Consider the following 12,565-nt stretch of genomic DNA (forward strand, 5'->3'; position numbering starts at 1 on the left):
TCTCATATACTTAGGAGCAAATATTTATATTTATAGACATTAGATCCCTCAGACTCTGAAGAGTCCTGTTTTATCTTATATTGCCCAGTTTATCATCCATATAAAGTGTGACATGCAAACATGAATTCAGAACAAAATAACTTAATCTGTCCCTCGATACTAAAAAGTTTAGTTTCATGCTGTGTTTTACATGGCACAGCAGGAGTGGAGTGTTTTATACCTGTAATTCTGAACTTCTTCAACCTTTCTGTCAGATATGCAGGTAAGTGTCAAGAAGCAGAAATTCTAAAAATAATTTCTATACAGAATGTTTTGGAGATTCTGAGAGCAAGCCTTTTGAATCTGTTTCCTTCATTTTGCATAGTTTTCTTTGTCTGTTTGAGCTGTGTTCCCATGGGTCAGGAGATAGAGTTTCTAGTCCCATACCTTAAATTGCTTTATAATTGCCTTACTTTATAAGGGAGACATATCTTGGCCTGGTGAAGCCTGAAAATATTCAGAAGAAATTAATTTGAACCTGTTAGAAGTAGGGGGAGCAGAGGCAACATATTTCGGAAAATTATTAGCTAGACTGGATAAACTCTATCAACACAGCATGATAGCATGCATAAAAAAATAATGAGACCCAGATATTTGTTATCAACAACATTTCAGTTTGGCTACGGGTCATAGAAAAAGAAGTTTGAGATGGAAAAATACTTCCCCTATTTAAATTTAAAACCATTTAAAATATTGAATATGGTTTGGTTTTGGAATTTCTACAGTAGAGTGGATAAAGAGTATGAGAGTTTGATGCAGGTACCCTGTTTCCACAGAGTTTGCCAGGGCACTGCGGATGAAGGAAAAATAAAATAAATCATTCCAGACACTCTTGGTCTTCCAGGAAAAGTGGGTGGCAGTTCCCTCTAGAGGAAAATGCCCCAAGTCCTTCTCTTGAAGTGGCTTTCATTGAGAATGATATGCATGTATGCAGGGTTATACAGCATGATGCAAAGCTCATCAATCAATGTCAAAGGCTATGATTGAAGGAACACAGAGATTTGCCTCAGATCAGGGTCTGGTAGACAGGGTGGTGCCCATTTGGCCCTGAAACCTGGGAAACTGATCACATTCTGTGCTCGACCCCAAACATCAATACTCACTAGCTAGAGGGCATTCTTAGCAAAATAAGTGTCATAGGATTTAATGCATTCCTTTTCCAGGCCTAATTATCCCCGGGAACTGCCTGATCCAGCTTAGGGCTGTACCTGCCTTTAGTATTGTTTCACTGACTGGGTCAGGCTGGCTGGGCAGAGAAGACAAGCGATAAGGAGACTTCTTTCATTTAGAATGAGGACTGTGGCCATGACAAAGCCAAAGGATGAGGGTCTTTTTCTCCGTTTCCATGTCCCCCAAGTCCTTCCCTGATGGCCCCTGTGCCTGTCTTAGGTTGCCCCTGCCATTGAGGGGTCTTACCCATCATTAACTAACCAGTCCACCTCCAGGGCCAAGCAGGGTGATGTGAGGTTTGGCAGGGGCTCTGCCTCTGCCAGGGGGACAGGTTTTGTCTCCTCAGTGGCCTATTTGTCCAAGACCTCCTTGCTCAGCTCCAGCCTTGGGCCTTCTTGCCTGTCAGCAAGGCTACGGTCCCGAAACCAGGTGGGACAGTTCCCAACAGAAGTTGTTCTGGATTTGAGTGTGGCAAATGCTATATTATTTGTGAGCTGTGTGACCTTGGGCAAATTAACTTAAAATCTCTGAGTGTCTGTTTCCTCATATTTTTTTTTAAAGGTTCTTAAAAATGTATCCTCTAATATCTTAGATACCTAGATTGCATTCCTTAGTAAGACAGACATAGTATATATTTTCATGGTTTAGAATGGGATGGAAGAGGAAGATCAGATATGGCAAAAGTATCTGAAACAACTCACAAAAATGATTCATTAAAATTACAGTAAGATATTTGGTTCTGGTATAATACTTTTTGCTATGACTGTGATATACCTATTGCTTTTAGGCAACTTTTAAAGTTACTCTCGTCTTCATGTCTATGAAAACAAAACATTCAGAATTTTATTCTGGGTGTATATTCTCGGACCCCTCCAGCCTTCAAAAGTATTGTGTACCTTGACAAAACCAGAGTTATATGAGCTCTGCAGACCAGTCTGGGGAAAACAAGGGATGTTCAGGCCTCCTGCAGACCTTGCTTTCTTAATGGACCTACGACAAAGGAAACTGCCTTTCCACTTCTTTTAAACTGACTTTGTTGATTAATGTAGATCGTAGTTTGTCTTTCTATTTCCTCCCTGCTCAGTCAGTGTAAACATAATTATGTAGTTTAATTTTCATGTACTCAGTGAAAACAGCCTATTATTTATCTTTGACTGGTATCATATGAAATGTAACCCAGGAAATCAAAGTGCTGTTCAGATATTATTTTTCAACCTAATTAGACCTAAATATTTAAAAACTCTGTTTCCTATTTTAAAATAAGTCTTATAAATTGTCAGGTAATTATAATAATTTTTTCCCCAAAATTATTTGTGTAAGAGGGTACATGTACAAGTGAGCAATGACTAGATGAAATAAATCAATGTTATAGTTGTTAATTACATATGACTAAGGGGTAAAGGTCCATTTGGGTATACAGTGGTGGGTTCCTAGTGTGTTCCATATATAGGAACTGGCAGGAAACGGCATTTCCTTTTGTACTACTGCATTAGTGTCTTGCAAATTTTTAAAGCTTTCGTTAACTATTTGAAGAATCACACATCTTTACCATCTTTGAAAACAAGTTCTGTAAAATATAAGCAGTTGAGTAAAAACTGAAACTTAAAAAAATTTCTTTGGTTGACAATAGCATTTTGAGCTTACTCCAGTTTTTGTGGAGAAAGGGCATTATGGAGATCAGAATCATTATTATGTTTAAAGAGCTCAGTTGATCCAGTACATTTACATACTTTTTGACTTTTGATCCCCTGTGACAGAGCTAGGAAAACATTTTTAAATAAAGAAGCTGACTGCGAGCTCATGACATCGCAGTTTTATGTAGCTGTAGGCAGGCTTAGGTTCAGCAAGCAGTAAGAGAAATGTAACTACTGCTTATTAATCATATTAAACAATAGTCATATTCATTAATTAGCTGAAATAACCACCAGTGTAGACTTTTTTAATACTTAGCTTCTTCAGCTCAGCATAATATACGTTAGATTCATGTACATTTATTACACTGATTCTGAATTCCCCTTTTTCTAATGTAATTTCTTAGAACAAAATTTGTAATTTCTTGAGCCAGCTAAGAAATATTGGTCTGTTGGGAGTACCCCAAGGAGAGTGAAATTCATTTCAGATTTGTAAGTGGTAATGACAACTTTATGGTAAAAGAGTGAATGGGCTACAGAAATATAATATTTTACTCACCTTTTGGAATTTATTTAGATGAATTCCAATATAAACAGATCCTTTTATGTTTTTTTAGTTAATCCACATATTAAATACTTTTATTTATTATTAATTGTCTGGTGAACATGTAAAGAGATAAATCCAGCAATTTTTGTAGTATCTCATTAGGTTAGGTATTTCTACAAACAGACTAATATCAATAGACACTGGCTTTACTAACTGCAGAATGCATCTATTTTCTAAAACTGTTTTGACAACTCTTAATTAGGCTAGGTTTCTCTTAAAATAGTTGATTAAATTAAATTCTGTAAAAGTTAAGTGCTTCTTCATTAGAACATAATGCTAGAAAATACTGATCAGAAGCACTTGTCTAGAGTACATATCACAAAATATTGTACCTTTGTCATATTCTGAATCAGAAATAACTAGACTTAAGTGTAGCAAGAAGTCTTGGGGTTCCAGGAGCTCCATAAATTTAGTGTGATTTAACAGTGAGGCAGTATCAAAGATCTGGGTCTTTCTCTTCTATACATTTGGTATGAAGCAGTATAAACCTATTTCATTTAATATTGGATGGATGTTTACATAGATGTGAGATGAAGACTGAGAAGTACTAGTGGATTAGTAGTAACGTAGTTTGTGTTAATGCTAACAAAATACTAGCAGGATATTCTTTACATGTGTGAAGAACAAAGAGTATTTAGAAGTTTGGTCATGACTTAGTTGAAAACTGATAAAAGGGTTAAAGAATAGGAAGTAATGGGTTGATGCAAACCTCCATGAAGAAAGACTGGATTGTAGTAGATCAGTAGGTCTAAATATCATGTTAAAAAATTAATCATAGTCTTTCAGTTTAATATCTACATTGTGTAAAGATTTCTCTTGTGGCTCTACCTCAGAATTTCTTCATATTTTCTTCAGTGAAGTATCTGAACTTACTGACTACTAAATTATCTGTGTTAATATAAAAGATAGCTTAATGATTGAGAATAAAATTGTATTTCAGGCCTCATTACTGATTTTGGCCCTAAATAGTTATTGCCATCAGTCCCAGTTTTGGTTAAATGAGAGGTTGCTATGCCTGATACTTGAAGTGTCTTTGTTACTATTTAATGTAGAAATTGTGAATAATTTTGTCTAATTAAGGTAATAAACATGTTCTTAATTCTTATTGTAATAGCTAAAGAGAGTGGGTTGTTAGAAAACAATGAAATGGAGAATATATGTCTTTTCTTTGTTCTTTATTTATGATATATTCTTTATCAAAGAGCACCTTATAATGTACAAATTTTTGGACTTTCAAAGCCAATGAATGGTGAGTGCCTTGAAAGTTTGGCATTTTTACATTTTATACATAGTCCCATATTTTCATAGTTTATATATTTGGAAATGTAAGACAGTTTTACTGTATATTGAAAAGGAAATAACACTTCTTTTTTTTTTTTTTTTACCTTAATTCTGACCTAAAGTAGCAATTTGGTTTTGCTAGGAACATAGTTAACTGATAACCCTTGAGAACAATAATTTCTGGAGGTGGGCTAGATTTTGATAAAATTGTAGTGTGTTAAAAATCAACTTTTTCTTTTTTTTTTATTTATTTACTTTTTAAATACATTTGTCTCTTCAACTTATTTGAATTTCTGAAGGAAATAGAGATGAGTATGTTGGTATATTTTTTAAAAATATGAGCCATTTTATTGTTAAAATACAGTTAAAATCATTGTTACAGACCATGGTATCTTAGAGTAATTTTAGGTTTAAAGATATACTACTCATGTGTTAGCAGAATACATCAATATGTACTTTATTTGGATACTCATAAATTTTCAAAAGTTTGCCACGATTGGCTCTCCCCCTTTTTAAAATTGTCCCATTAGTAAGTCTGATTCATTCTTTTTTCTGATAAAAGATGCCTTTACATGCTCATTTATTTTTCTGTGATTGCTGTCTATGTTGAAATTAACCAGAAAAAATTAATTTTGAATTCTAATATTTTGGGGATTTATTTCTTGTACCTGAAATTTCAAGATTAAAAGAAAAATTTGGATTTTAGCATCTTTACCATAAAAATCTCAATTCATTTTGTAAGTACCAGCTGTAATGTACTAAGGACTTCCTGTAGAAAGGATGATCTTTGGTGTAAGAGCTCTTGTGAGAGTGGAAAGAAAATAATGGACCACCATTGATCTTGGGAGTTACTTAAGCTCTTAGAGTATCAGTTTTCTATTCTGTTAAAACTGAGATTTCTATGCCTTACTTACAAATATCTATGAGGATTGCCTTCAATAATGCAAGTAAACCACCTGGTCAAGGAAACATATTTAGTTAAACATAAATGTTAGTTTTCACCTTTTTTCTTTTTTAATTTCACCTTACCCTTACCCCACAATTCCTTTGGCAACCATCAGCTTGTTCTCTATGAGTATGTTTCTGTTTTGTTATTTAATTTTTTTTAGGTTACTCATATAAGAGAAATCATGCAATATTTGTCTTTATCTCACTTATTTCACTTAACACAATATCCTCTGATTTCATCCATGTTTTTGCCAAGAGCAAGATTTCATTTTTCTTTATTGCTGAGTAATATTCCATTGTGCGTGTCGTGTATGTCTCTCTCTCACACACACACTCACACAAGGGAATATTAGAGAAATGGATAAAGAATTTGTGAGAGAGAGATATATATATCTCTCTCACATTTATATACATGGGTGTATGTGTGTAGTCAGTCCAGAAAGTATCCACCCATGTATTCTGAAAAATATGGATATTTATTGAAGAAAGTACAAGATACAAGAAATGTTGTATACAGGACAGTGACATCTTAGTCCCCTTCAAAGTAGGCACCTTGGGACCCCACATAGTTCTCCCAATTGCTGTCAGCTGCCCTGTTGTATTTTCCTGAATCTTACCAGTGGTCTGAAATCTCTTCCCTTTTAAAGGTGATTTTCATTTTTGGAAAAGCCAGAAGTCACAGGGTTCTATTCCTCTATTGCATGATTTCTCTTATATGAGTAACCTAAAAAAAATTAAATAACAAAACAGAAACATACTCATAGATATAGAGAACAAGCTGATGGTTGCCAAAGGAATTGTGGGGTAAGGGTAAGGTGAAATTAAAAAAGAAAAAAGGTGAAAACTAACATTTATGTTTAACTAAATATGTTTCCTTGACCAGGTGGTTTACTTGCATTATTGAAGGCAATCCTCATAGATATTTGTAAGTAAGGCATAGAAATCTCAGTTTTAACAGAATATAACCAAATCTGGGCTGTAGTGTGACTGAGTCACCTGGGTGATTTGATGTTTGGCCAAAAAACTCTTCACGAGATCTGGTACATGAACGGGTGTGTTGTCCTGGTAAAGCTGCCAATCACCAGTTGGCCATAGCTGTGGCCTTCTGAATCATCCAAATAGTTTCCACAGAGGAAATGTTCAAGCTTAATGCAAAACTTGATGCAGATTTGTTGCTCTATTCACTCAGTCATTTGAATGCAATGGTGACACAGTACAAATGCTCATTCAAAGGTGTCTGGCCTGAGTAAATACCTCTCACTGACCTGCCAATGGCATCAAGGTTCAACTATAAGAAGGGGGTATACTCAGCCCAACTGAAGGGTGCATCTCGAGTACTCAGCCTGAGTGATAGGGGAGGCTGTGCCACTGGACCCTACAGGACGCCTACTACATTAGTTTATGCTACCAAGAGATGGAGTCGGAGCAGCTGTATCTAATACATAGAAACAAACACTAGGAGGCACTTAACATGAGGAGACAAAGAGGTAAGGCGCAAATGAAAGCACAGATCAAAACTCCAGAAAAAGAGCTAAACAAAATGGGGATAAACAATCTTACCAGATGCAGAGTCCAAAACACTGGTTATAAGCTTGGCGCTCAAGGAACTTAGGACCTCAACAGTATAAAACAGATCCAGTCAGAAATGAAGGATATACTCATTGATATGAAGAACAATTTATAGGGAAACAACAGTAGAGTGAATCTGAGATGAAGCTGAAAATCAACTCAGTGATTTGGAACATAAGGAAGCAAAAAAGAACCAATCAGAGCAACAAGAAGAAAACAGAATCCAAAAAAATGAGGATAATGAAAGCAGCCTCTGGGACAACTTCAAGCATTCCAGCATTCAGTTCATAGCAGTGCCATAAGGAGAAGAGAAGGTCAAAACTATGAACAATGAAATGACAATAAATGCAAATATATCAACAATGGGATGGAAAAAAAAGTCTAAGCAAACAAGAAGAACAGAGACAGAATTGTGGATTCAGAGAGCATTTCGGTGGTTGCCAGGTGAGAGGCAGATGTGGAGAATGAGTGAAGAGGTGAGGGGATTTAGAAGTATAAGTAGTGACAGAATAGCCATGGGGATGTAATGTACAGTATAGGAACTGGAGTAGCCACAGAACTTATATGAATGATCCATGGACATAAACAATGGCGTGGGGATGGATGGCTTGAGGGAGTGGGGGGTGCTGGGTGGAGGGCAGTAAAAGGGGAGAATTGGGACAACTGTAATAGCATAATCATTAAAATATAATTAAAAAACAAAAATATAAAGTAGTGCTGTAGATTAATAGTACCCTGTTGCAGAGGAACATTTGGTATGATACAATTTGCTTCCGGTGTTAAGGATCAATTTTCTTTGGATAGCACAACGATGAGCAGGAAGGCTTTGTTGTAGGAGCAGTAGTGCTGAGATGAGGAAGCGTACAGGGTATTTGGGCTCCTGTGACTGTTCTTGGGTTGAAGAGGAGTAGTCATGTTCACCTGCAATGGGAGAGAAACCTGGAGATCTTAATGGTGGAGCAAATCTTAGAGCCCTTGAATACCCAGCTCAGGAGTTGAGACTTAATTCTAAAGGGTGATTTACAACTTATTGAACTGAGATATGAAAGATTATAAGATATTTGAGAGAGTTTAAAGTGACAGCTGTAAAGTTGAATTGGTACTAGGAGAGACTGGAGGCAGGAAGACTAGCTCTTTTACACTAGGACTCAGTGTCTGACAGTGAACCTGGAAGGGTCCTGGTATAAGGAATTTGCACTGGATACATTTTAAAGGCAGAATTAATGGATTTCTAGGGCTAGAAGGGAAGGGGGGGCGGTGAAGAGGAAGTGTTAGCATGAATGTAGGAGATCGGAAGTTGTATCATTGATAGCAGAATGTTTGTTTACAGTAGAATTTGGGTTAAGTCATGTTGAATGTTAGTTTTTTTCTGAACTTTCCAATCATAATGCCTGTCAACATTGGAATTCTATAAAATGAAGTTTTGGACTGGACATTATTAAAACTAATTAATTTGCATGATGATGATAACTGTATCAACAAAATAGGGTCTTATACTGTCAGGGCTGTTGCGTTAACCAGTCTTTTGTCTGATGTGTTGGGGATTGTCAAGGTATAGTAGTTACACATTTGAGAATACTTCTGCACCACTATTTGAATGATATCTGTCCTGTTGCACTGACTTTGGACTAGACGGAATTTAACCTTGGAAGTCTTTATAGGAAACTTGTTTTATAAGGTATTACTGCTTGGTAAGAATATATTCACAAGAATGAAAAACCTAGAGGATTAAAAGTAATCTTTTCATTGAACTCACCTTAATAATGTTCCTTTTTGCTAATGGACGTGTTTGCAGTGATGATGGTGGGTGTTTTATCTGATAAGATGTAGAAGAGACTGTTCTTTTGCTTCCAATTATTGGTTACTTTGTGAGAGTGTGTTTGTTAATAAACATAATGTGATTGAAATTTATCTTGGAGAAAATTTGTCTCAACCCATTAGTTTAATTATTTTAATCACATTCATGACTACTTTTGTTTGCAAACCTAGGTTTTCAGCTTTACAGACCTTTCAACATTCAGTTCACTGATATATCTTTGTGATGGTTAATCCTTCTGTTGCAGGCATGCCTTTGAATGCGCGCTTTCCTTTTAATTGTTCCTCCTACACAGTTCCTATGAACTCTACCATGCCTTTGAACATATAATGCCATTTACAAATGTGAATATGCAGGTTCTCACCTCCATTCAGAAAAAATTAATTTATCCCCCACTGCCCCACTGAATGTTTAAAAATGTAAAACACCCTCAATTATGTGGTGAATAAATATTTATGTACATTATATTCAAAGTAGGACTCAGTGTAACTTTATGTAGCTAGTGAAATGTTCAATGCACAACAACTCCTTTGTGTTTCAGTGCACCTGTAGGAAAGACATGGTGAAAATTTCAATGGATATCTTTGTGAAGAAATTTCAGCCAGACAGATACCAGCTTTGGAAACAAGGAAAGGATATATACACCATTGATCACACAAAGCCTACTCCGGCATCCACCCCTGAAGTAAAAGCATGGCTGCAGAGGAGGAGGAAAATAAAAGCAGCCAGGAGGTAGCAATCCCACCCCCAACCTATCCCACTTGTACTTATGAAATTAAAACGGTCTTGACGGGATTTTCTCAAAGACTATTTGCTTTGCTATAAATTTATTCCTCATTAGTTTATGAAATATCTTACTGAAAAGTTGAGGTAAAGTATTTTTAATTCGTGAGAAGTATAATAAATAAATAGAATATAGGAAGAGTTGTATTTTGTACTTGAGAATATTCCTGAAGTTATTACACATGGCAAGTAGAGCAATACCAGAACTTCTTGGACCTCTTACACTAATGTATTTTAAAGTTGTATTGATGTTTTCTATTCATGTCCATATTTTTATGAACTTCAATAACTTGATTTCCAACTTTTTCATGTTGCTACTGATTTTCTTTTTGGCTTTAGTCATTTTCTTCTTCATTTGTCAAATATCGGAGATACTAGTTTTCTGTTTGTGATGTGTATATTTTGCTACATTTTATACACTTCGTTTTACAAGGTATAAAGCAGAACATACGGTGTTTCTGTGACATTGTTGTCCCTGTGAACTTTATTCTACATTACATTTTTGTGGCCAGGGCCATTTCAGAAGCTTTTACGCCTGTCATGGGCATCTCACTGTTTTAAAGCTCATTGAATAGGATATGTGTTATGTTACACACGTCCTTAGGCAATCTTTTTAGGCTCTTTATGTTTTCCAGGGTTATATTGAATTTTACTCTCCAATATTACTCATTGTTTTTCTTTCAGGTTGTAAAAGTAATATTTGTGCATTGGAGAAAATTTGTAAAATAAGGAAAAGAATAATGAAGGAATTCCATATCACCCATAATCTCACAATCCAGAGATAACCAATGTTAACATTTTGTATATATCCTTTACATAATATTGATTATGATATCATATAATATTATATACCTTTCTAAAATTGGGGTCATGTTCTATTAATAATTTGATGACCAGTTTTTCGAGTGCTTTTTGTGTAATCAAATGATTTGCTTCAACATTATTTTTAATGACTGCGTGCATTTAACTGATCTCCTGTATTTGGACCTGTAGCTTGTTTCCAACCTTTTGCTGTTACCTAAAATAACACTGTAATTTTAAGTGTTTGCCCACACTTTTGATGCTCATGTTCTGATTCTCTTTTTCCCCCTGACATTTATTTTCTGCTATTTTAGAATGGGTAGTGAGCAGAGGAACCTTAAGAATGTGGAGTCAAACTTCCCCATTTTATGAGAGAAATACCTGAGTCACAGAATTAGTGGCAGAACTCAAACTGAGGTGTTTTTATGTCATCCTATATAGCAGTGATTTTCAAACTCTTAATTTTCAAATCAATTTAGTAGGTTAGGAACAACATTTTAAAATTAGGAAGTAAAATAGAATAAAAAGTATCATAGTCCTTCCTGTGTGGTAAGGGTATTAATTCATGACACTCATGAGCATGTGTTTGTGTGTGTGTTGTGTCATCATTTAGAATTTATAACTTACTATGGGTCGCATTTAGAAAAGTTTGGGAAACACAGATTTAGAGAGTCAGTCAGTACCTTTGATAAACATGTTAATCTGCATTACCAAAAAGTTAGTTGTAGGAGGGGGCAGTAGTCAATCTTAAATTCAGAAGAAACACAAGTACGTCATGTTGAGAAACATGTTAAGTGTTTCTTAATTGACAGAAAACACAATACTTCAATTAGATATATGATCTGGTTTCTTAGTTACTAACCACAGCGGCTCTTTTGCACTAATAGAGAACATAGACCCATGACATTGGACAGATTTGAAATGCTTTACAGTAGGGTAAAATAACCAACGGACTTTGCTCACCCAGTTTGAAAGCCTGATGTTAAGGGGCTTGTTGATTATACTCAGCCTTGTAGCTTGATCATAGAATTTGCTGACTTCCTTACATAAGTACTCTATGAAGGGAAATCTGATGAGGGGAATGACTGAAATCTCAAAGCAATGTCAGCCATCTTGCTTTACATATACTGTGCTATTAGTAATGTGAATATTTTCTACATACGCTAGTGCATGGGTTTTCCATAAACTTGCAGTTAGTGATGCTGATACTAGTAGTGTTACTAGTAACACCAAATTAGCCAATGCTAATTTACATAGGTGATCTGTGGCTACCCGCCTTATCTCAGATTTCTGCCCTCTCTGACTTCCTAACAGTGTTTAATGTTTGTGTACATATATGTGTATGTGTTTGTGGCACTGAAATACATGCTGCTTTGATTTGAATTGTAATTTTTTTCTAAATGAAAGTGTTAGAAATGTTGCATCACATACAAAAGGCATCTATGACAAAGCTAGCAAATGACTTGCTGAAAAATACTAAAAGAGGAAAAAAATAAAAATGGTATCAACTCTGAAAATAATAAGTTGATAAAAGATGTTAAATACATAAGGATAACCTTTCTTCTCTCTTAATTTCCTTTAGCCAATGATGATTGACATTTAATTTTAATGATTTTAATGCATACTTTAGAAATATACAAATTTCAGGGAAATGTGGTCGCTTTTTGACCTTGGAATGTAAATCTATTCAGACTTTAAGAGGAGCTTTGTGGGCTCTCCTCATTTCCTTTTCCATTTTTCATTATCTAAATAATATTTCATTTATTTATTTGATTTCTCCTAGGCCATTATTTTTCACTTTACTTTTATTTTCAGACTCCTTTTAATATTGTTATAAAATTTTAGCAAAGACTTCCCTCAATAATAGTTAATAATCAATTATTTACAGTAGTTTTAATTTTAATTTTTAGTAAATTTTAT

The 12,565-nt window shown here is 35.1% G+C and overlaps 1 protein-coding gene across 5 annotated transcripts in view; it reads left to right on the forward strand.

Annotated features, from left to right (window-relative positions):
- Nucleotides 1-12,565, forward strand: part of KDM4C (lysine demethylase 4C) — a 408,417-nt gene that overhangs the window by 202,731 nt on the left and 193,121 nt on the right. For all 5 annotated transcript variants that reach the window (XM_054583127.1, XM_054583129.1, XM_054583130.1 and 2 more), the window contains one exon: nt 9,603-9,793. In XM_054583127.1, the coding sequence (XP_054439102.1) occupies nt 9,603-9,793 (191 nt within the window). The remainder of the gene's footprint in view (nt 1-9,602; nt 9,794-12,565) is intronic.

This window comes from Pteronotus mesoamericanus, unplaced genomic scaffold (assembly GCF_021234165.1).
Source record: "Pteronotus mesoamericanus isolate MK-2021 breed Mesoamerican mustached bat unplaced genomic scaffold, CSHL_Meso_final contig_73, whole genome shotgun sequence".
Taxonomy (NCBI): Eukaryota; Metazoa; Chordata; class Mammalia; order Chiroptera; family Mormoopidae; genus Pteronotus; species Pteronotus mesoamericanus.